The sequence below is a fragment of the Microcebus murinus genome, chromosome 17 (assembly GCF_040939455.1).
Source record: "Microcebus murinus isolate Inina chromosome 17, M.murinus_Inina_mat1.0, whole genome shotgun sequence".
NCBI classification, from domain to species: domain Eukaryota; kingdom Metazoa; phylum Chordata; class Mammalia; order Primates; family Cheirogaleidae; genus Microcebus; species Microcebus murinus.
In genome coordinates this window covers 37,953,077-37,979,501 of record NC_134120.1, presented here as the reverse complement: position 1 = coordinate 37,979,501, position 26,425 = coordinate 37,953,077, and the positions used below count along the sequence as shown (strand labels likewise).

At 37.3% G+C, this 26,425-nt stretch overlaps 1 protein-coding gene and 1 long non-coding RNA gene across 2 annotated transcripts in view; one reads left to right on the top strand and one right to left on the bottom strand.

The window, feature by feature from the left end:
* DSG4 (desmoglein 4) overlaps window positions 1–15,502 on the top strand; it is a 28,799-nt gene extending 13,297 nt beyond the window's left edge. The window contains 7 exon segments of the mRNA XM_075993575.1: window positions 950–1,089; window positions 4,128–4,346; window positions 6,405–6,683; window positions 9,840–9,979; window positions 10,124–10,187; window positions 11,662–11,870; window positions 14,506–15,502. Of these exon segments, the coding sequence (XP_075849690.1) occupies window positions 950–1,089; window positions 4,128–4,346; window positions 6,405–6,683; window positions 9,840–9,979; window positions 10,124–10,187; window positions 11,662–11,870; window positions 14,506–15,273 (1,819 nt within the window). The 3' untranslated portion in view covers window positions 15,274–15,502.
* LOC142861566 (uncharacterized) lies at window positions 433–26,199 on the bottom strand. Its single transcript, XR_012912792.1, has 3 exons — window positions 26,002–26,199; window positions 25,390–25,487; window positions 433–485 (listed from the first exon to the last, which is right to left on the bottom strand). It is a non-coding gene; the product is annotated as an uncharacterized LOC142861566 (long non-coding RNA).
* Between the last annotated feature and the right edge of the window lie 226 nt (window positions 26,200–26,425).

The following is a 26,425-nucleotide window of genomic DNA, read 5'->3' as shown; positions in this document are numbered from 1 at the left end:
CAATGACATTGAGACTAATTTCAATCCTCTGTTTAACCTAAGAGGAAAAAACAATGGAAGAAGCTAAAAACAAAGGTGTTTCAGAAGTTCGATAAGCATAAACACAAAATAGGAAAAACAGAAAGGTAGGCATTAGGCACTAGGTACATAGATTATAGACGAATTAGAACTGCATATGATAGTCTGAAAATAAATACAGTGAAATATATAGGTCTTCTCTATGTACTTCCCTTCTCTCTTTCCTTTTCTTCCTATATTTTTGGAGTGAACAAAGTCTATTGAATTATAAATTACTGTGATGTTAACAATTTTAAGTATTAAATCAGCTAATACATTGTTAGACTCAACAAAAATTACAAAATCTGTTCCCCTCCCCCATGGGGTGGAGAAAAAACAATGTCAGATAAGTGAATTGAAAACTTGAAATTGTACCTGATAGAGACCAGATCTTCTTGCAGTTAGGTGAAGCACTTTAAATTCATTATCTAGAAGAGAACACAGTTAGACAAGCTGAACAGAGGATACCACAAGCCCACAAACAGGCCACCAATGAGGTGCTTTGAAGCCAATATGCCTGAAAATCTAAAATAAACATTTCTAAGTATGTGAAAAAGAATAAAAAATATTTATTGGTGAAGATGAATAATGGATATTCTATATTGCTAATGATTTAATAAATAGACCTGAAATTAACTCATGCATTTTATTAACAATTATGCTAAGAACTAGAAGAGTAAGAATGATAAAATTTTAAAATTCTATTGTGAACCTGCACATTAATACATTTACTATTGGTTTTTATTGATATAGATATATTTTATAAACCAAGACAATTATCACTATAAAGCACACAAACACAATATATGTTTACCACATTGTAGCTCTTATGTGATTTAAAAGTACTAACTTTCATAAAAGCATAATGATGAACTTATTTATTTAAAAACAGGTATATCATAGGGCATGATGCAGGCAGCTGGTTAAAAGTCGATTCAAGAACTGCCAAGATACAATTTTCTAGGGAATTTGATCAGAAATCAAAATATATTAGCAATGGGATATACACAGCAGAGATCCTGGCTATAGATGGTAAGAACATTTATTTTCGATATTTTAAGAAATTAGTACTATTATATTAAATATTATAAATATTATTCTAATGTTGATATTTGAGTGACTCAAAATTTATCTTTTAATGGTGTATGAAAAGTTCTAAACACCTTAGATCAAGAACTGAATTCCATTATGCTTATAACCATAATTTACACTTAAGCCATCATTTATTTCACCTATTTCCAAAAAAGAATTGTATGGCTTACAGCATAAAAGCTAAAATATGTATAAATAAAATTAAGTTTCTGTTTATAACCTAATTTCTTGAGTATGGCTAATCCCACCTGTTGAGTATGTTAGGAATGTTTACTTAAAGTACAGACTACAAGCTGAGCACAAAGTTCATTTGGGAATCACCTCAGATGAGTAGGGGGAGGTAGTGTCCCCAAGAATATTGTTATTTTAGAGCCACTAAACTAAACTGCAGTGAGTGTTGCTGTGTGAGTGTTGCCCTGATTAGATACATCGTCCATAGTAGTTGTTATGGACCAAGAAAGCACAAGGTTATTGCAAATACAAGGTCTACATGAAAAGTCATTAAGTGCAGACGCACTGAATTAGCTTGTAATGGAGCCTTCTCACGTGGGAAAATCTATTAAGCATTCCTCTTGGTGAGTAGCAACGGGAGTTTGTTTATCCATCAATAGTTAATGATTCTATGGAGCAGTGCCTAGGAAACCAGCTGCTACAGAACAAAACAAGAGAGAAAGGTCAGGAACCAGGAAGGAAGAGGAAATATAAGTATCCCAGTTACACACCTGATATAAGATATATACTGTAGGTTTGCATTAAATTTATATCAGTATCTAACATTCACAGTAGCCAAACAGAAAGAAATATAAGTGAGCAGCATAAGATTCAAAAAGAAACCATGATAAAGCCAAAGCAATTACAGTCCATACGCCCTGGTCTTCATCCTGTGGCTGTCACTTTTAACATCTGGGGCAGTTATATAAATGACATTGTCTTAATTATGGTCAGTATTCCAGAAGGTCTGTTCCTAAAATGGATTCTAACCATGTTGATCATACCCTATGTTTTCGTATTGGTCATATGTGAAAATCTTTAAAAATCGGAATAAAAAATTAGTCATTTCAAGTGACTAAAGAAAGTACTATCAAAATGTACCAAGAGAAAACTAAAAACGAAGTCCATTGTTTATTACCTAAGCAGAGTGTCTGCACTGGCACAGAGCTATCCAGATTGTTTGGAATAAGTCTGACCCAGGATACACAACCATTGGGTTCACAGACAGCAAACTTTATAGGCTGTACACAATAGATTGGGCTGTGGTTGCCTCATCACAAGGCAATAGGAAAGCTATAGAGGATCAGAGAATGACAAATAAAACAATCTATGGAGTAATCTGATGTTTCTCTAATGACAAAGTGAAATAGACTCTTAAAGTCCAATGCCAAAGGCTGGGCGCGGTGGCTCACGCCTGTAATCCTAGCACTTTGGGAGGCCGAGGCGGGCGGATTGCTCAAGGTCAGGAGTTCCAAACCAGCCTGAGCGAGACCCTGTCTCTACCAAAAATAGAAAGAAATTAATTGACCAACTAAAAATATATATACAAAAAATTAGCCGGGCATGGTGGCGCATGCCTGTAGTCCCAGCTACTCGGGAGGCTGAGGCAGTAGGATCGCTGAGCCCAGGAGATTGAGGTTGCTGTGAGCTAGGCTGACGCCATGGCACTCACTCTAGCCTGGGCAACAAAGTGAGACTCTGTCTCAAAAAAAAAAAAAAAAAAAAAAAGTCCAATGCCAAATAAAGTATAAGAATATACTGAACAAAGTCACGTAGGATATATATAAGCTCTTGATTTATTATCATTTGATTAACTCAATGGCTTTACCACTTAGGCACACAAAAAGCACCTTTAAAAGAAGTTTATTAATTTCTCAGAAAATGACCTAGTAAAGTACCCTAGAGGTGGTAAGTTTATAAATGAGAAAACTAAGATTCTTTGCAAGTTAAAAAAAAAAAAATCTTTACTTATTGTAATGGAACATAGAGTAGAAAAGTAGATTAGAAGCCCAAACTTTTAAATAGTAGTCCTCTGCCCTTTCTAATAAATTGTATTAACCAAAAATTTGTTTCAAATGGATTAGGGGGAAAAATCTAATAGGTTTATATTTGTTTTCAGCAACACCATTCAGAGAGACATACCATCTAATGGATGGAATTAAAATCAATAGTGAAAACATAAAGAAAAAATAGAATTATTTAATTTCACTTGTGGTTATTTCCACAAACACAGAGCTCAATGGGCATCCTGAATGGAGGGTTGTGAGCTGGTCTGGGGGATCTAATTTATGAGGACAGGATGAGAAGAGAAGGTAGCCAACCTTCTGAGGAAGGTTTTTTGCATCTTAGGATGCATCTTAGGATGTATAGAAATTAGCAGAATGAAATGAGGTTGAAAAACCTTTTAGTAAGAGTGAACAGAATGCACAAGAGTCTCTAGTTAGGCCGGGTGTGGTACCTCACGCCTGTAATCCTAGCACTCTGGGAGGCCGAGGCGGCGGATTGCTCGAGATCGGGAGTTTGAAACCAACCTGAGCAAGAGCGAGACCCCGTCTCTACTAAAAATAGAAATAAATTAATTGACCAACTAAAAATATATATACAAAAAATTAGCCTGCCATGGTGGCACATGCCTGTAGTCCCAGCTACTACGGAGGCTGAGGCAGGAGGATCGCTTGAGCCCAGGAGTTTGAGGTTGCTGTGAGCCAGGCTGACGCCACGGCACTCACTCTAGCCTGGGCAACAAAGTGCGACTCTGTCTCAAAAAAAAAAAAGAAATTTGCTCAAAGGTTTCAAAAGAAGCCATATGCCTGGAAGATAGCACGCAAAGGCAAGAGTGACTTTGGGTCGTTGAGGCAGGCAGGAACCTTTCCTGCATCGCAAGTCATTCAAACGATTCCTTTGTGCGGTGCATCATCATGAAATATGAGAAAGAATGTTCTCCTAACATCATTTACCCCAACACCTATGACACTTTGCTCTTGCAGATGGCTCTGGAAAAACGGCGACAGGAACCATATGTATTGAGGTTCCTGATCCCAACGATTACTGTCCAGACATTGTTCCTGACAGAAGAACCATCTGCACTGACTTTCCGTCAGTCCTCATCTCTGTTAACGAACACGCTTACGGGTCTCCCTTTACCTTCTGTGTCGTTGATCAGCCTCCAGGAACAGCTGACATGTGGGACATCAGATCAGTAAATGGTAAGGGAATGTAAACTTAGCTCATTCAGTCCAAAAGCAAGACAATTATCAAATAGTTAGTCAAGTCATTGAGGAATGCCTTCTATATCTGTTTCCATAATTCTTGCCATATTAACATTAAATGGGGAAAAAAATCCTCTCATGTACACACACAGGATAGTTGGAAAATTTTGAACTGAAATAAAAGTCAAAATGTTTCCTCAATACTGTAATTACAAATAGTAGAATATAAATACCCAGTTTAGCCATCATTTTATATAAGTGAGTCACTGAACCAATATTTGATCAGTTTTAAGTAAAAAGAACCCTTGACTAACTCAAGAATTAGGGATGTTACAATTCTCTATTCTGAATAATTTCAGGCAAGTCATATAAATGTCTCGGAAACTCCAGTATCCCATAGATACATTTACACATTTTCTACTCACTTAGGAGCACATAAGATCAATGAAATTGTTTTTAACAAGAGCTATAAGTTCTGACTTATTTGTAAAGGTAAAAAATTATATCCAAATTGCCCCACATTAGTGAAATGGTTAAGCAAACAATGGCACATATTATCAAGGTATGATAATACACAGCTACTAAAATTAGAATCATGCAAAGTATTTAGATACAAAGGCATGCGTAAACCAAAGAATGCAAAGTGAAAAATAGATCCCAAGTTAGTATGTGTATGGGTTCTGATTGTAGCTACATGACAATGAATGTCTAACATTGATAAAAACTGAGAGTAAATTTCAGATAATATTTTATCTCCTCTGGGTTCTTCTTCCTAAAATGTTAAATGTATAACAGAAAACAAATTGCTATGAGAGGACCTCATTTGGGCTAAGATACCTCCCTAATCTCATATTCATTTGGGGCAGTAGAGAAGACGCTATGGGGGGCAGGGAGTATGGGTCAGACAGCCAAGCCTAAGGTGAGAGGAAATGGCCTTTCTGAGGCCACCAACCTCCCCCATTCACAGACCAGAGAAACTCTGAAATGATGGAGGAGGAAAAATGCCACCAATAAAGACTTAGTCAAAGGAGGAAATTAGGCAACTTGTTTCTACCACCAAACCTTTTAGTTCTTTTCAACAAAAACACTTTAATATTTGAAAAATCTAAGCACATTAAAGCAATTCCATTCACATCAAGACAGCTCTGAATTCACCTTCCCCTATGAAACATAATATCCCATTCTTAATAACTGTTAACCACTTTTTTCCTCATTCAGATCCTAGGCATTATAATTCAAAATATAAGAAAAATGTTCTACATGAGATATATTATAAATATTATAGATTTGCTAGTAAAAAAAATATAACTACACTAGAGATAATATTCCTAGAGGCCTGTTTCAATGGTGGCACGGTAGAATAGAATTCACCTAATGTGCTGTGACATTGTCTGACCCAATTCATACTTTGTGCACAAGTTAGATTTTGGTAGACACAGCTGGCTTCTCACGTAACTAACTGAAGTTAATAAACCATAATAATAAAAAATTTATGTGTTACTATTTTTGGTTAAGGTATGGAAACCATATTCATCATCTTTAAATCCCCCTTGATCGATAAATAAATTCCAACCAATGTTTTAGGCAATATTTTTTGTAAAAAACCATAGGCAGTGGTAGCACAAAGAAATAGGAGAATAATAGTTATTGGAATAATTTTAAATGAAAGGGCAAGAATTTTGAATAAGATATAAGTAAGAGTCTTAAAGAGGGTATTTTGTAAGCTGCAATCCTAAATAGAAGAATTCCAATGTTTTCTTTCAAATCAATATTATGCATTCATTGGGTGAATATTTGTTGAGTGAATATTATATGCCAAGTACTGTTGCTCTGAAAATAAGCAACAAGGTCCCTGCCTGCTTTGTAGAAGTAACAACCCAGCAGGAAGCAATATTTATTGAACAATTAACTATAAATGTAAAAAAAAAAAAGATACAAGGTGCTCTATGACTAAAAGAGCATGAAAAAAATCAAGTTCTAAGTCAGTTTTGAGCATTAGGAAGGGTTACCCCCAAGGAATTTTAGGTTATTTCTGTTTCCTCTCTTTCTTTTCAGCTACCTCTGCAATCCTTATGACGGAGCAGGCTTTATCTCAGCAACTTTACCAAATCCCCATCGTAGTGAAGGACAGCTATAACAGAGTGTGTGACTCGTCACAGATCGTGCAGTTATATGCCTGTGATTGTGACACCGACCACGTGTGCTTGGACTCTAGTCTCACCGGAATCCATACAGGGGACATAACTGTCACCGAAGACCAAACCGAGGTTTCAAATGTTGGTCTTGGACCAGCAGCAATCGGCATGATGTCTATGGGCGGCCTAATGCTGCTTAGTAAGTACTGAATTAAATTATTCTTTTCAGGACTTCTTCAAAATAGGACTGTAGCCGGGCCCACTGGAATGGCTAAGTGCATTGAGCCCTTTCTTTCTGGTATCTATAGCACCCTTTGAGTGGCCTTGGAAATACACGATGGGACTGATAAGGGTATGTACTTAATCCATAATGATAACTAAGAAGGTCTAGGGTTAGTGAGGGTCCTACAGATGGGAAACACATGTGAATCACTAAGTATAACATAGAACAGCACAGGCCGGGCACGGTGGCTCACGCCTGTAATCCTACCACTCTGGGAGACCGAGGCGGGCAGATTGCTCGAGGTCAGGAGTTCAAAACCAGCCTGAGCGAGACCCCGTCTCTACTAAAAATAGAAAGAAATTAATCGGACAACTAAAAATATATATTCAAAAAGTTAGCCGGGCATGGTGGTGCATGCCTGTAGTCCCAGCTACTCAGGAGGCTGAGGCAGGAGGATTGCTTGAGCCCAGGAGTTTGAGGTTGCTGTGAGCTAGGCTGACGCCACGGCACTCACTCTAGCCTAGGCAACAAAGTGAGACTCTGACTCAAAAAAATAAAAATAAATAGCATAGAACAGCACAAAATGAATGCTATAATGGAAATTTTATCGAAGTGCTCCAAGTGTAGAGAGGCATAAGTAATTATGTCAAAGTGGGAAAGTTAGGAAAATCTTTGCAGAGGTAATGGATTTGGAGGTGAGTCCTGAAAGCTGAGGATTTTTTAGAAAGAGGATGGAGTGTGGGGATATTGTAAAAGCCACCTAGGACAAAGGAGAGTAACAAACAAACAGGGGAGAGGGATGGAAAGGCACAGCATACTCAGGAAGTGTAGAAGCTAAAAGGTAGGCTGAAGGCCAGCGTGGAGGAATGTTCATGATATACTGAATGTCCACAGGCATGGAAGGGTCAATGAGGACTTGTGAGCTCAGGTGACCTGCTCACTCTAACATAGTAGGAAGCAAGAAGAAGAACCTGGAAGAGGGGATTAGCCTCTGGCTCTAGACCAGTGTATGAACTGAAGCCATGGTCACAAGAATGGCAAGGTCCCCAAGCAAAAATTTCAAAAAAGGGTCCTCCTCTCTCTACACTATTTTCTTTAAACATACAGATCCTCAAAGGGGAGATACTTCATGCAGGTTCTCTTGCAATACTTAGGTTTCATAGAGATCAAAAACTGGATTCTAAACTTGAAGAAGATTAAACTCATCAAACTATATTATTAACATGATTTAATGGTTGAGCACAAATTAAAACATTATCATTTTAAGACGTAAAAAAAACTGATTTGGGGGTAGGCTTTCTTGCTTAAAATAATGTTAGCTTTCAAGGATACACACAGATCATGAGTGATTCTCAAAATGATATTAGAGATATTTTCCCAGAATATGATTCTAGAGCAATGGAGTGAATGTGTCAGCTAATATTTAAGTCAGTGATTCTCGGCCCCAGCCGTACATAAGAATTATTTGGAAGTCTTTAAAAATTATTCATGCCTGGGTCCTACTCAAAATGAGACCCAAGTATATGCATTTTTAAGCCTTCTGGTGAGGCTAATGTGCCTTTTATTTTTAAAAACCCAGTATCAGCTGCATTTCCACCAGACTAGCTCTAAGAATTTCATGACCTTTCCCGACCCAGCCAAAGAAAGCATGAGAGTTGTTAAACTGATTGTGGAATAGGCAAGGAATATCCCTTAGGACACTTGTTTTTTTAATGGAGAAGCCCATATATTTCAGGGGAGAAGGCTGTGATGGTGGGAGCAGAGGTCTTAGCCCAAACCTTTTATTCCCAAAGGAACTTCAAATTAAGACTTCTGCTATTAGCTCCAAATGAGATTATGCATATAGTACTTGTGTTTGTCATATGCTAAAACCATTTGATTTAGTCTAAGCACTTCTAAAGAGCAAGGTATGAGAACATAACATTTTTTAAAAAATTAAAATTAAAAAAAAAATTTATTTATTAGATACAGCTTCTATTAGATAGAGCTCAAGCCCACAATGGTACATGAGCCAGCACACATCTAAATTCACGGAAACATAATACAGGTTGAACGGTGGCCTGGAGGCTCCCAGTTCTAGTCTGAGTCCTTTTCCAGAAGGCTCTCTGGAAATGTATAACTTGACCTTTCATTGTTCATGGTACAGATGGTAAAATTGCCAAATGAACTGTTCTAATGAAATTCCAGCTAGTCTAGGAGCTTTGATATTCTCTTCTGCAACCACTGATATTCCCACTCATTTGTATGGAGAATTAGAAAAGTATAAAAAGCAACTACATTGGACCCAAAATTAAGGAATGTCTATATTTATGGATTATAATGTAGAATTGAAGCAACCATTAGGATAGAAAATTTTATGTTTGCAGAAACATTTGGTAGCTTTAATTTTCCATTATATTTTGTGGGCAAAGTCTTAAAATAATAAATGTAAATATCTCAATTAAGTTTAGTGAGTAATATTTGACTATTTTAAGTGTAAATGTAATATTGAAGAAGAGTCCTCTAGATCCCATAGCTGTATACTATATCCAATCCTCTTTGTAACATATGCCATATATATATATATGAGTTTCTATATGAATATGCACATACACATCCATACTTATCCACAGAGATGTTCTATGTGTACACAGATGCATGTACCCTCGCATGTACACATACCCATGGAATTAGTCACATTTATGCATGGGTATGCATACACATACATAAGTTTACGAATACATATACACAGATGGTTAAGATATATAAACATACACACATATAAATATGCACTCATGTACATGAAAGTAAGAAAACTGGGTTTGAATCCTGGATCTCTCACCAGTCACCTCAAGAGTCTTGGACTAGAGGAAAGCCTGGCCCCCACTTTCCTAATCTGTCAATCTAGAACGTGGATTACACGATCTCAATCTCCTTCCATTCCAGCTCTAAAGTTCTTATGTGATTTGGTGGTTTTGTGTTTACAAATTTGGATATTTTTTACTCAATCCTCTAAAGGAAAAAATTTTATTTTCTTATATGTGTATTTTTGAAGTCCTAAATATAACACCACTCAAAAAAAAAAAAATGATGGGTGCAATGACTTCCTAAATCAAGCAATTCGTGTTAACTCTTTACAACCGTCTCTGGCAGTGTCACCGCTCTTGCTGCTCATGTGTTGCTGCAAGCGGAAACAGCCACAAGGCCTGGGGACGAGTTTTGCTCCTGTGCCCGAGGGGGGAGAAGGAGTGATGCAGACCTGGAGAATAGAAGGGGCCCATCCCGAGGACAGGGTGAGTGGACCGTCGCTTTCCGGAAAAGAGTGGGGTTTCAATGGAAATTGAACATGTCTTGACAATTACATGCTGCACCAAAATAAAAAGATGTCAATTTTTAAATGTTTAACACAGAGAATTTAACTTTTTCTTTCTTTTCAGGATGTGTCGAATATCTGTGCACCCGTGACAGCCTCAAACACCCAGGATCGTATGGATACCTCTGGTCAGTGGACACCAAAATCTGTTTTTCTTTTTAAAATTTGCAGAATTATTCAACCAAACCAACCTCATGTAAAATGCACCTCATAGAAAAATATTTGTCAATCTCTTCGACTGATTGTCTATTCAGAGGGCAGGTGGCATGTTTGAAGTAGCCACTTTATTTTTCTAGCTGAAACTACAGGCAGTAATATGATGCAGCAACTGGAAGGCTTCGGTTTGAGCCCCAGCTCTGTCACTTTCTACAGGTTGAGTGTCTCTTATCTGAAATACTTGGGACCAGAGTGTTTCCAATTTGGGATTTTTTTCCAGATTTTGGATATTTGCATTATGGGTTCAAAATTTGAAATCTGAAATGCTCCAATGAACATTTCCTTTGAGCGTCATATCAGTGTTCAAAATGGGCCAGATTTGGGAATATTTTGGATGTTGGATTTTCGGATTTGGGATGCTCAACCTATAGTAGTAAGTCCTTGGGCAAGACACTGAACCTCACCGGGCCTCAGTTTACCTTTGAAATTGATAGTGCCTACTTTAAAGAGTTGCTTTGAGGAGTAAATGAGTATCCATACATGTATATATACACACACATATATGTACATATATTACATATAATGTATATATCCATATGTATGTATATGATATAAAAACATGTGTGTGTGTATATATATACACACATATATCACAAAATATATATTAGAATAGTGCCTGGCACAGAGTACATGCTACTGTAGTGATTATTTATGATACAAGCTGTTAAAAAAAAAAGAACAGAAGAAAAAGCAGCAAATGCATTCTAATAATATATTGAAGAGTTTTTCTTAAATTCACACAAACTTTTCCATCATCAGTGTCTTACACTCGCCTACCTTACCAATCCCACTCACATCTAAGAATACTGAACAATACCCAGCCATTGGGCAACTCTTGACCCAAGTAGAGAAGTTGCCCAACTCTGGAACGGACATGAAATGTCTCCATGACAATTTCTTAGTCCAGGCCATGCAAAGAACTTTGGTGACTGAACATTCCTATGAGAGCCGGCTCTCCATCCAGTGCCAGCATGAAGGAGGACTGTGAGTTTTAGTTTCTGCGAACACACCCCTGGCCTTGCTTCAAAGGGTTCCCAAGTGGGTCTCCTCTTAGATAGGCTTGGGGTGGCTTGCCCCAGGCAGTGACCGCAGGAACTGGAGCCCCTGCTCCTCTTGGCAATTTCTACACTAGGGTGAAGTTTGTGTACATGTGAGAAGGCCACGTCTGACAGCTGACTCCCTCTGTATCATTGACTTAATTTTGTTTTATCATCAAGCCTGGAGATTAGGGGTATAGTTCATATCGCTCCTCACCTAGCTTTCCAGAACCCACTCCTTGTTGTGCGGTGGTGGCGGTGGTACCAGCAGATAGCACGGGCAATGTTTTAGATGCATGCGGAGTGCAGACCATTCCAGCCCCAGTATGGGAACACCCTCTCTTTTCAGAAATCTACAACAACACCTACGCGGGCGGAGGCACGGTGGAAGGGGGTGTGTCAGGAGTGGAACTCAACACAGCTCTCGGGACAGCCACCGGCCTCGTGGCCGGAGGCGCCACAGGAGCCGTGAGGAAGAGGAGCTCCACCATGGGAACCCTGCGGGAGTATGCGGACACCGGGGTCAACATGGCTTTCCTAGACAGCTACTTCTCGGAGGTAAATCCTCACAGTCACACTCAACGTGGTCTTGAGACTGAGTAATAATGATCGTGATAATGGCAGTCTGCCCTTCTGAAATATATTCTGAATATATTATTCTGAATATAGTATTCAGAATAATATATTATAATAATATATTATTCTGAATAATATATTCAGAATAATAATTCATATTATTTTGAACCCTATCCCAATCCTAATAAAAATAGTTCACTTCTATTGGGCAGGTGGGAAGGGGGAGGGGGCGGGTATATACATACATAATGAGTGAGATGTGCACCATCTGGGGGATGGTCATGATGGAGACTCAGACTTTTGGGGGGGGGGAATGGGCATTTATTGAAACCTTAAAATCTGTACCCCCATAATATGCCGAAATAAAAAAAAAGAGTATTTTCCATTTAAAAAAAAAAAATAGTTCACTTCTCCTTAAAACACAGAAAGCCAATTTGCAGCAGTATTTCATATTCACTTGTCAAACATATCTTTTTTTATTTTTGAGACAGAGTTTCACTTTGTTGCCCAGGCTAGAGTGAGTGCCGTGGCATCAGCCTAGCTCACAGCAACCTCAAACTCCTGGGCTCAATCGATCCTACTGCCTCAGCCTCCCGAGTAGCTGGGACTACAGGCATGCGCCACCATGCCCGGCTAGTTTTTTCTATATATATTAGTTGGCCAATTAATTTCTTTCTATTTATAGTAGAGATGGGGGTCTCACTCTTGCTCAGGCTGGTTTCGAACTCCTGACCTCGAGCAATCCGCCCGCCTCGGCCTCCCAGAGTGCTAGGATTACAGGCGTGAGCCACCGCGCCCGGCCCGATTGTCAGACATATCTTAACCCTGTGAAAAAGGCTAACATTTCTCATTATTCTCCCTCCCCTTGTCCATTTTTCCATCTTCTATTTCTTTCTGATGTCTTACCTTGTTTCTCATAGCAACAGTAAAGCGAGAGAATGCTCATGGAGAAAAAAAGTGTGCATTATTACCTCTATTTTTGATGTCCCTCATGTTCTCCAAGTGCCTCCAATGAAAAGGACAAATATAAATAAATTAAAAGATAGAGTTGGGAACAAAGGGACTTAAAACTCAGGAACACAGCATCACCACAACTTGTGATGGATCAAGACGTAGAAGTGAGGTCTCCTATTCTCAGTCCAGTGCTCCACTAAGTATCCCTCACTAAGAAAAGGGACCCAGCGGTCACACTCCTGGGTATATATCCAAAAGAAAGGACATCAGTATATTAAAGAGATATCTGCACTCCCATGTTTATCGTATTCACAACAGCCAAGATATGGAACCGACCCAAGTGTCCACCAATGTGGACATGGATAAAGAAAACATTGCATATATACGTAATGGAATATTATTAGGCCATAAAAAGGAATGAAATCCTGTCATTTACAATAACATGGATGGAACTGAAGAACATTATGTTAAGTGGAATAAGCCAGGCAATGAAAGACAGATATTGCATGCTCTCACTCATGTGTGAGAGTAAAAAAAAATTGGACTCATGGAGATAGAAAGTAGAATGATGGTTACCAGATGCTAGGAAGATAGGGGGAAGGGAAGATAAAGCGAGGATGGTTAATGGGTACAAAAATACAGTTCGGGTGAATAAGATCTAGTATTCAATAGCACAGTAGGGTGACTGTAGTTAACAATAATTTATTATATAATTTAAAATAATTAAAAGAGTAGAATTGGGATGTTCCTAACACAAATGATAAAAGCTTGAGGTGATGGATACCTCATTGATCATTACAGATTGTAAGTTTATATCAAAATATCACATGCACCCCATAAATATGTACAACTATTATGTACCCATTTTTTTAAATCAAGAAAGTAAAGGGATCATGGGTATAGGAGTATTCCAAAGAATAAAACCCCATAGGGATTGGGTTGGCCTAATAGGTTAGCATGAAGAGTAAACAAATCCTCTTGTGAATTCCTATTTAGTAAGTTTTCTTTGCTTAAATAGCAATCCATTTTGTCTCATATTTCAATGAGCCTATTTTATTCCCCATATGGTAATACGTGAATTTCACTACTGTTCTTTTAGTGAGGCCGGGTGCAGTGGCTCACGCCTGTAATCCTAACACTGGGAGGCCGAGGCGGGCAGATTGCTCAAGGTCAGGAATTTGAAACCAGCCTGAGCAAGAGCGAGACTCCATCTCTATTATAAAAATAAAAAGAAATTAATTGGCCAACTAATATATATAGAAAAAATTAGCCGAGCATGGTGGCGCATGCCTGTAGTCCCAGCTACTTGGGAGGCTGAGGCAGAAGGATGGCTTGAGCCCAGGAGTTTGAGGTTGCTGTGAGCTAGGCTGACGCCATGGCACGCACTCTAGCCTGGGCAACAAAGTGAGACTTTGTCTCCAAAAAAAAAAAAAGTTGAAGATGTGTTGCTGCAATTGTAAACTACATCTTAAAATTGGAGGTAACAAACACTATCACAGAATATGCATGAATAGTATCAATTATTTAAATGAGTGATTGATATCACTAATCAGTCCATTCTATAAAATCTTAAATAAGAAGTCTTTAAAGCATTGCTATTATTCTTCCTTGATTATTTGAAGGGAAAAGAAACTTATCATTCCCCTTTTTCTTCTAATTTTAGAAAGCATATGCTTATGCAGATGAAGATGAAGGCCGACCAGCCAACGACTGCTTGCTCATTTACGACCACGAGGGAGCAGGGTCTCCTGTGGGCTCTATTGGTTGTTGCAGTTGGATTGTGGATGACTTAGATGAAAGCTGCATGGAAACTTTAGATCCGAAGTTTAGGACTCTGGCTGAAATCTGCTTAGACACAGAAATCGAACCATTTCCTTCCCACCAGGCCTGTATCCCTATCAGCACCGACCTCCCTTTGCTGGGACCTAATTACTTTGTCAGTGAATCTTCAGGCATGACTCCCTCAGAAGCTGAATTCCAAGCAGAAATGGCAACACCTGAACCCATGATTCATGGGGATATTATAGTGACTGAGACTTACACTACTGCTGATCCATGTGTGCAACCCACTACAATTGTTTTTGATCCTCAGCTTCCACCCAATATTATAGTAACCGAAACAGTGATGGCACCTGTCTATGACATTCAAGGGAATATTTGTGTACCTGCTGAGTTAGCCAACACACACAATGTAATCTATGCTGAGAGAATACTGGCTAGTCCTGGTGTGCCTGACATGAGCAATAGTAGCATGACTGAGGGTTGTATAGGGCCTGTGATGAGTGGCGGTATTTTGGTAGGGCCAGAAATTCAAGTGTCACGAGTGGCGAGTCCAGATGTCCCCACAGGCCAAACCATGGGCTCTGTATCCCCAATGACATCTCGACACAGGATAACACGATACAGTAACATACATTACTCCCAACAGTAAGTGCTTTATACATATTCTATATGGAGATCTTGCATCTTGTAATCACCAATATATGCACCAAAGATACGTAATGTACTATATCATTTTAACAGTCGACAAATATTCTAAGTTTGATGCCACTCTTTGATTACATCTTTTTGAGGATACATATGGCTAAGGACTTTAGATAAGCCTTTTTAATTCTTCCTAACTTTAAATAATGTGCCCAAAAACTTGGAGAAAACATATTGCATCCTTTGATACTGTCTTCTAAGACATAACTCATTGCAAATCCCACAGGTCTTGAGGCCTGTAGAACCAATCTTTTACACCAAAATGCCCTTGTTCTTGGAAGTTACAAAAGAAGTCTCCTCTGTATCTGCTAGCCACATTTCTCTTTAGAGGAATATTTGTATTAAATTTTTTTACTTGAGAAAGTGAATGAGATGTACATTTTTGAAAGGACAGTGAGACGGAATATGGAGTGTCTGTCAATAGATAACTGAAATCATTTGTCTCTTAAAATGATTTCTTAAGATATGGAATATTAAGCAACAGGGCATGCTTAATATAATAAGAGAAGCATTTGCCAATTGAATGCATCACGAGAAATTGTTCATCAAAAGGAAATATATAGATAGATAAATCTTGATTGCACTTTATTGATTTATATCTTTAGCTATAAATTATGAATAGCAAAAAAAAAAAAAAATTTAGGACAACCCTACAGTAGAAATAGTTCTTAGGGGAGGAGTTTTCCCCCTTGCAGGGAATTATTTTCCTACTCTTGCTAATTATGTCAGAAAAAAATATGAAATATGATTTAATCGATTTCCTTCATTCAAATCATAGAGCTTTCATATAGCAACCAGATATTCTCCAAAAGCATGTCCATAAATATGTAAATATTCAACGATATTTACTTACAAGCCAGTAGGTGTTGAGTGCTAGTCTTGGCTCTATGAATATGAAAGTAAAAAAGAGACATGATTTCTGCCTTCATAGAGCTTTTAATTCATTTCTAAACTCAAAACAAAACTCTGAGATACAGCTCTAAGTTCCTACCAAGAATAATTAAAAAATACTTAAGTCCATTACCAAGTTGCGTTTCTCTTTCCAACACTACTATTTATGTTGAATGAATAAAATGGAAACACATAGACTGCTTGCTTTTAGTAGGCACAAAGCTGGCTTGAGAAAAAGAAATTCTAGCAAGGTAATTTTATTTAATTCTGTAAAATATGTATAGTATAGAATAGTAACTCTATCATGTGACTAATGAGATAGTGTAAATGGAATAAACTTATTTTCAGGGCTTATTTCTTGTGAAAGAAAATAATTATAGTGCTCCTAGCTTATTTTTTGTTCCTTTCTGAATAAAACTATTGTAGAATTTGAAGCATCTCACACAATTTCTTGCCCAATACTCTCATTTTATAAACAAGGAATCTAGAAATAGAGAGGTTAAATGATCACAATCAGCTAGTTGGGGTACAAAACCTTGAACTCATTGCTCGGATACCCTGGTCAGTATGCTTTTCAAAACTGTAACTTTATCAGATATGAAAAGGATGTAATTTTGCCTATTGCAAGGTCTTTGCTATTTCCTAATTGGAAGAAAAAGTGTCTCTCAAAAAAATAGCTTTTATGAATTTTAAGTGCAGAATGTCTAAAACTTAGTAATGCTAGAAGGTTATTTACATATTTTCAAATATTTTCCAAATTACCTATACTGGCAAGTGTTATAGTCATTCCTTGTTTTGATTGTTCACATCAAAGCTTCTGCTAAGTTTTACTACTCTATAATTGATGGAGTCCATGGGGTCGCTAAGGAGCATTGGTTCCTAAGTCATTTAACACTCAAGCAACAACCGGCCACATAGCATCTGGTAGTCACTCAATTCTGTGGCATATCCTGACATTGACATTTCTCTCTCAAAGCTTGGATTCTATCAGACCAATAATTCTAAGAATTATGAAACAATTGATGAATAATCAAATGTAAAGTGTTAGTGGAGTTAAAACTGAAAGTACTGAGATTTAAGAAATGAAGAATAAAACAATACTAAGCATTTAACTAACAGATTAAAATTTTAAAAGGAGGTGAAACCATTTGTGAGAAGGGTAAGAAAATATTCCTGTGAACTTTTTCTTCTATCTCTTTATCAATACACCAAGACTTAAAGGTGCTTCCAAAAGAGGAGATCTACCTCTAAGAGATGCCTCCCTTCATACTATCTGTGCAAACAAGATCAGAACGATTTCATTTTCTCTTAGCATTATCAGGGAAGAGGAACTCTTCTGCCATGCCGGGATAGCCAGTGTCATTCATATGTGACTCACATTCTGAAAGTGGCTGATCTTTAAACATGATCTCAAACATAAACGAGATTCTCCTTCACTGTTTAAGAGTTAGGGTATCGATTTGCCTAAGAAGTAGATGATATAGTGTTTATGCTAAGGTTTGAACAAATGAACCCCAAAGCCTGGAAAATGAGATTTAATAAATAAATATAATAGCATCTAGTTTGAGTCATATTCCTACCCTGGGGAATTACTTGAGGGTGTTACCTTATTAAGTGAATAAATGGGTTCTCTTGGAAAAGTCTTACCAGGTAAAGGGAAAAGAAAACAATTAAGAACACAGAGTATGAACTTGTTCAAGAAAAAAAAGTTATTTTTGAAAAAATTTCCTCTATTGGACTAGATATTTCTGATAGCAATGTATTACTAAATGTAATAATGTTTTGTATATTTCTTCAATTAAAAATATATGATAAGAAAAAAAGTTTTATCTTCTCTTTGGTACATGTAGTATTCCACACATAAACACAGACACTCATTCAACAAATCTTTTTCCATCATGTTTCTAGATGATTCTCATCTTTATCATTATGTGCACAATACAGGGGCATGAACTCATTTGTAAATTGAAATTCAGAATAATTTATGTGTTTACTAATGGTAGAATTTATCAATAGAGTCCCTATTTTATTAGTAAATATTCATTATAAAATATCAAATCAATTGAATAAACTCCAGAAATTGTTCTAGAGTGACATTATAATTAGAGAATTAGATACTGACTCTTCCCACTGGATTTATTTTTATTTACTTATTTATTTATTTTTGAGACAGAGTCTCACTCTGTTGCCTGGGCTAGAGTGCCGTGGCATCAGCCTAGCTCACAGCAACCTCAAACTCCTGGGTTCGAGCCATCCTCCTGCCATAGCCTCCCAAGTAGCTGGGACTACAGGCCACCACACCTGGCTAATTTTTTCTATTTTTAGTTGCCCGGCTAATTTTTTTTTTTTTCTATTTTTAGTAGAGATAGGGTCTCACTCTTACTCAGGCTGGTCTTGAACTCCTGACCTCAAGCAATCCTCCCACTCCGGCCTCCCACAGTGCTAGTATTACAGGCAATGAGCCACCGCACCCAACCTTCCTGCTGGATTTAAATTCAACAAAATTATTGCTAATGTTTCTATACCAGACGTACCAATTTCTGTAGAAACAATGAAAGAATAATTAATTTCGATCTGGGGAATTGAGGAAGGCTTCTTGAGATGGTAAAGTCTGGGCTGGGCTAACTAGAATTTTGTTTGACAGGAATTACAAAAGTATAAATGCCAAAACACAGGATATATCCAGTGACTATTAAGTAGTCAAATTAAAGACTATTAAGTAGTCAAATTATTAAAATATAATAAAAAAAATGCAAAATAGGAATTATAAAATTACCATATAGCCAGCCATTATTAAAGGATGGTTACTATACCAATTACCCAAAATATCCTATTGAATTCTCAAAACAACACTATGAGACATAATTTATGTGCATGTTGTAGATGAAAAGACTAAATCTAAGGAAAATCATCATTTTTATGTCAGAGCTTAAGTGAACACCAGAGTTAAAATTCAACCCCAGGACTGCCTAACTCCAAAGACCTTATTCTCACTCACCAAATTCTATTGATTTCACTCTGGAAGGATGTGTTGAGAGGCAGACAATAGAGGTCTTGGATCACAGTAGGAGGTTGGACCTAACTTGGTGGAAAATTGAGAACCAGTGAAAATATTTTTTGCTGTGCAACGGCCAGTCCAATGTTTTGAGATGACATTGGGACAGCCCTTGGGAATCCTCATGGGAGTTGGTGTGCTGTTGAGACACCCCCGTGGCCCAATCCTTGAGGCAGAGAGCCTAGTATTTGTTTCCATAAGGATCTTCTGATAAGCCAACTTTCCAAGCCTAGGAGAACCTTTATCACCACCGAGGTGAGCAGGGCCATGATAGGCTATCTAAAGTAACTCTGATTAATCATTCTATATGTTAGTCAAAGTATTTGCACATTGAATGTCCTCGCCTTTTTTGTTTAATCACTTTAAGCAAGGTATATGGACTATTTGTAGTTCCTAGAGCAGGACATGCTTTCTCACACCTCTGTCACTCTGCCCCGCCTAGTACCTTAATCCAGAAACTTCTCCACTCCCCTCATCTGTTTAGCTTTTTCTTACTCACCTCCAACACTGCCACTTTTCAGAAGCATTTCCTTTTTTCTTTCTTTTTTTTTTTTTTTTTTGGTCTTTTTATTTTATTTTTTTTCTTGAGACAGAGTCTCACTCTGTTGTCCAGGCTAGAGTGCCATGGCGTCAGCCTAGCTCACAGCAACCTCAGACTCCTGGGCTCAAGCAATCCTTCTGCCTCAGCCTCCCGAGTAGCTGGGACTACAGGCATGTGCCACCATGCCCGGCTAATTTTTTCTATATATTTTTAGTTGGCCAATTAATTTCTTTCTATTTTTAATAGAGACGGGGTCTCGCTCTTGCTCAGGCTGGTCTCAAACTCCCGACCTTTAGCAATCTGCCCGCTTCAGCCTCCCAGAGTGCTAGGATTACAGGTGTGAGCCACCACACCCCGCTGAGAAGCATTTCTTGATATTGGCCCAACCCGCTTGCTTAGCTAGAGCTCCTTACTGTTAATTCAGTAAATAGCACACACCCTTCCTTGTGCCTGCTAGCCTGGGAGCCCCATGAGAACGAGGACAATGCATTTCTCATTCCTGTATCTCCAGGATTAGTAGAATGTCTAGTACATAGCATGCACTCATTAATTTTAGAAGCGAAAAATACAGTCAAATTCTCTCAAGCGCCTAAAAGCAAATGTCTGCAGTTCAACGGTGTTGCCTCCAGATAGCAGCCTTTTGAATGATCTTCATAAGGCTTGTGTAAATGTCACCCTTAAACAGAAGGATGCAAGCACATAACTCATGACGACAGTTGCATTTCGGGAGAAATTGATCTTTCCCAAAGAGAGTACTAAAATAAAGTTATGGAAAATAATTTTGCATGCTTTTTGAAAGAAAAATTACGGTATAGATGAATAAAATAAATTCTGAAAACATCACCAAAATTCTGCATAATATAAATTTGTTTTTAACCATTCCCTTATTTCCAGAAAATTAGGTTGATTCCATTTTTGCTATTATAAACAGTGCTGCAATGAATATTTACATATATAATATAGGTATACTACATATATAGAATGTATATATAATATAGGTATTTATTACCATGTATAATATAGGTATAATATACATATAGAATACATATACACACAGAGAAGTTGAAATATTTCTATAGGATAGATTCTTAAAAGGGGCTGCCATATCAGAGGATATGTGCAAATAATTTTTCATAGAGTTTTCACAAATTTTCCTCTCAAAAAGAATGTGCATTGACACTTCTACCAACTATTCTTGCTTAACCACGGACTTAATAATGATTGATATTATCAATTTTTTAATGTTTAATAGTCTAGTAAGGATTATGACTACTCAATATTACCCATCACCATACAGAATCTGGCATTCAGTAAATATCAGCTGACTCAATGAAAGAATAAATCGTTACATGAATATTATAAGTTACCATATATGCTTAAATACATCTCTTCTATTATATTGATAGATTATTTGATATGATGATAATTCTGACTATTATTACAGCCATACTGTATTGTTTTTCAATATGTTTTGATATCTGGTAGATACAGTCCCTAGTCATTACATTTTTTAAAAATTATATTGGCATTTCTGATATAATCAAGTTGAAAAAATTAACTTGAAAGATGATTAGAAGTAATTAAAATTAAGTTGAATTTATAGATTAATAACCTTGAGACCTTCAAAACTCCAGCATTAATCTGTATTTTTGTCTTTCCCAGTGTGGTATTTCACACAAGATAAATACGTTAGAAGAATGTTAAAACTTCCGGAAATTTGCAGATCAATAAAATAGGTTGCTGATAATCAGATTGCCTTGCATTATAGCTGTTGGTTGGTTGATAGTTTTCATTTTCTTTCACAGTAATTTCTTATGTATAAATTCAGTAACAAAAAAATCATACAGCAGGAAGCAAAATAGAGGTTCCAACATTAAGAACAGGATAAAAGTTATTTACTTTTAATAATAATATAGTTCTCAGGGCAATCATGAAAGCCAAAAAGAAAAAAATGAACCCTAAACATTAGACTTACATGGAAAAATCCCATTTCCAAAACACCTGCTTATTGTCACTAACCATGGTATAATCATTTATTTTTTGTGCGTGAGTGTGAAAATGTTAAAATCATAAAATTATTGTTATGATATTTTTAACTTAGACTAAATATTAGATACAGGTAATGAAAATTAATTTGCTGAGACACCTTTAAATCCTATTTTAGCCTACTTGAAATATCAGTAGACTGAAGCGACTGAGTTTATATTGAGGATGAATTCCTGGTAGCGATTTTGCCAGTACTTTGTGTACAGATTAAGAAAGCATCAAAGGCAATAGAACTATCCAAATAATTATACAAATATTTTCTGTTTTACAGATAGCAATGGCTATTGTCTGGTTATGGAAGTGTTGGCAGGCAGGCAGTAAGTGCTAGCACTAAGTGTTTGTTCATTAGCTCTTATACAGGCTAAAATGTACATAAGAAAGGTAGTGTAGGGGCGTCAATATATAATGTAGGAAAGTGAATTGAATGCAAGTGGAATAAATGAAATTGAAGACTGCCTGTATTTATTGTTGTTGGAGTAAAGGATCAACCCTAAGCATTAAAAAACATTTTCTTTTTTGGTTTTTTTGAGACAGAGTCTCATTCTGTTGCCCAGGTTAGAGTGCTATGATGTCAGCCTAGCTCGCAGCTTAAACTTCTGGGCTCAAGCAATCCTCCTGCCTCAGTCTCCCCCAGTAGCTGGCACTGTGGGCATGCGCCACCACACCCAGCTAATTTTTTTTTTTTTTATTTTGAGTTGTCTGGCTAATTTCTTTCTATTTTCAGTAGAGACAGAGTCTTGCTCTCACTCAGGCTGGTCTCAAACTCCTGAGCTCAAGTGATCCTCCACTTTGGCCTCCCAGAGTGCTAAGATTACAGGCATGAGCCACCACGCCCAGCCAAAAAAAGATTTTCTTAAAAAGAGGATGATACTTTGGTTAAAAACCCACAAAGCTAAGTTTCTCTGTGATTAGTGAGATGACTGAGATAAAGGTAATAGAGGTTGAATGCACATTTAATAGCGAGGCAATGACGTTTAGCATGTGTGGTGAGTGAGAGTGAGGTGTTGGTACAAAAGGCACAGTGCATGCACGTGATCAGAATAAATATTGATTGACTAGGAAGTTTTCATAATGCATTTAACAGGGAGGCACTGACTGGGTGAGGACTTTGGCATCAGTGAGGCATGAGCCACCAGGTGTAGGGAATGTGAAACTAGATATGGATTTTAAAAAGAAAAAATTAAAAAAGCAAATATTTATTATTATGCATCTAGCATTAGGTTAATTGTCAAAATTTTTCTTATTCAATGTACCTTCTGATCTTCCTCTTATAGATGAAGGTAATTGAGAAAAAGAAAAACTATTTGGAAATCACTGTGACACAGTTCCAATGCTCATTCATTCATTCATTCATTCGTTTTTTTCAAGCATTTTCACCCTTTGCCTGTGAACTAGGGACGAGAGGTAGAAAGGTGTAGTAGGGTCCTTACCAAAAGGACCTCACAGTCAGATGCAGGAAGAATCAAAGAGTTGAAATAACAGAATGGCAAGCATTATACAGGTGTTGTGAATGAGAGAGCTATGGGAGAAGAGAAAGGGCACCCAGCCTTGTGGAGTTGGAAAAGGCTTCTCATAAGAAATGACCTTTGAGCCAAGTCTGGAAGGAACAACAGGAAATACAGCCAGATGAAATGACAAGGGCATTCCAGGCCAGTAGAACAGAGTGGGAGTGAAAAGGAGAAAACAGGGAAGTGGAGAAGGAGATTGGCTCCTATGAACGCTGGAAGCAGTTGGTAAGACCAAAGAATAAAAAAGATGGTTATAGACAAGGAATCAGAGCCTGGATATGTATGACATGCTGAGAAAATTCCATTTAAATCTGGCAGTTAGAGAGAACCATTGAAATATTCAAAGGAAAACAGTGAATCTGAAATCAGGGAACATGAAGTTTGCCCTGGTTTGCATACAAGGAGGGGGATGAAGCTGTTGATAAGGAGACCAGCAAGGAAGGTGTTTCAATGAACCAAGGCAGAAGGGGAATAATTTGAGTTCCATCTACACATCTTAATTCTTGGGATAACTGAATAATTAACTTCCCATATCACAAAAGCATACCATAATTGTGCATGTCACATTATCAGCATATAATGGTAAGCAGTTATGCCAACTATATCCCAAAGGTGGCGCTGTAACCCAAAAACACCGAGCCCAGGAACTGCCCTGGAAACCGTAGGGGGCTTCTTGTAGCACTACGTGCTGAAGGAGCAGAATGTGGAGACTCATTCTCAACCCTCCACCTCAAGAATAATATGCGTTCTACATTTTTACCGAGTAGAAATGAAATCGAAGGAAAAACTGTTAAGATTTCAAGCTATTTTGTTTGCTATTAGTGCAGCATTGATTATTTTCCTAGTATGAAATGATTGTGTGCTCATTATGGAAAATTTAGAAAATATCAAGAGAAAAAAAGAAAATGGAAATAATGTCCCATTACACAAAGATAATGATTGCTAACACTAAGATAGTGTTCCTCAGTTAACACTCACACAGCTCTGCCTTCAACTGATAGGTAATGCCTAAGAAACCCGAATTTGTTACTGTTAATTTTGTCTTTCTCTAATACCCTTATTCATTGCATATATTTTTTAAGTGGAGATTATTATATATAAAAGTATGCGCCTACTTTTACATTTGAAATTCTTTGGAAAAGCATTCAAAGAGATATTTTATTCCACCAATGAACACTGAGGTTTTCCCCACCCTTTTTATATTGTAAATAATCATGCGATTAATATCTTTGTTGCACAGAGCTTTACGTGCACTTTACATTATTTCCATTGGAATTGAAGTTTTGGGGTCAAAGACTATGCATGTATTTAAAAATCTGCATATTATAACACATTATTAATAAGATACTCCTTGACATTAGTGAAAACACCCTATATACCAAAGTACAATAATACAGCTTAAAGTTTTTTTTTAATCTCTGGAGTTCTAGTTTTTCTTCCAGTTCTGAGTCTGTGAATCCAATAGATATATCATTTCATTAGGAAACTTATATTTGTTGATAAGGATGCCATATAGAGGAATATTTACATATTCCTGTTATCAAGGCTTAGGTTGTCCCAGGTTGTTTTTGATAGCCATAAAACTTAGTTTTTGAACCAAAGACATACAAAGCTCTGCTATCTATAGTGTGCCCAGTCCCTATACATGTATAGTCTAATCCTAGAACCAATGTTATAGTATATAATTTTCTAAGAAAATATCAAAGTACATCTAATAAATTGAGCCCTAATTAAAAAAAAAAAAAACCTCTCCAAAGAAAGGTATAAGAAACTCTGAACCACAATAGAACTAGGTAGACATCCATTAAGAAAGATCCCTAGATTCAAATACATGCTTTAGAGAGAAAAAATAATATTCCCAACAAAGGTAGGACATGATCTGACATGATAATGGTAGATCTCATCCTGAGGTGGCATTACTTATCTACATTCTTAATTTCAAAAAGTTGGAGATTTTTATATTATCCAGAATACATCACACAATGACTAATCTTTCACAATTTGTGGGTTTCATGTACCTACCTGTTCTCTGTTATTTTTCATTTCGATAATTTCCATTTCCACTCCTCTCCTGGCCTCCCTTAATTTAGGGAATTTATAAATTCTCCGTCTCACCGGCACTGCAATGTTGGCAAAAAGGAAGGTACTGTGACGAGTGACATTGAAAAACTAGTATAAAATGTTTTGTTTTATCCCTTAGACAAGATGAAACACCTGGACACACGAAGGAACATTCAGCTCCTACAGTCATCACATCCATAACAGTTACAAACTGGGGTGCAAACTCCCCCAAACAAATATCACAAGCCAGTAAGATTCGCTCACTTTTTCTGATGGCTGTTATCTACTCATGTAGCAACATAATCTTCACAGCATTGTTAGAATCATTTTTTACCAAACACTCAAGATACCGCCACCAACCACTGAAATCTAATGGTCCTTGAGCACCAACTCACACAGCAAACATTACAAAAAGTTACCTGAAACCTTAACCCTTTTTCATCCACCCCAATTTCATAAAATTTATTAGAAAAAAAAAAAAGCTAATTATCTAAAATAAAAAGTAAAGGAAAACTCTTTGTCATATTCTGGTAACCTGAGCTAGTTTAATATAGGGAGTTGGTGTCTTCCTACCTCAATTTTCAGAGTTTCTGGTGGGAGGCTCAGGAGGCTCGTTTTCAGAAGGGAGAAAGAGAGCAGGAGAATCCGAAAGAGGGAGCAATTCTCTGGCAGGAACGGGACATCTACCCTTTATTAATTCTGGCCTCTCCCAGTTTCTTTCAAGACCACAGTTCCTTTCTGCCCTGAACCACAGGCTACCTCCAAAAACAAAGTCCAACAGGTCAACATGGCACCAGACTTCCCAGAATCCTTGCTCCACACGCTTCCTTCCCCTAGAGGGCAAAAGTATGGGAAAGAAAGAAACAATCACAGAAAATCTCACTGGCTTAGGAGGAATTATATTAATAGTTTCCATGGAATAAAAAAAAAAGGAGTCCTTTCTCTGAAGCTAAGGGTGTGTTTAGTTCACTGCATGTTTTGGCAAAGTACTCATCAA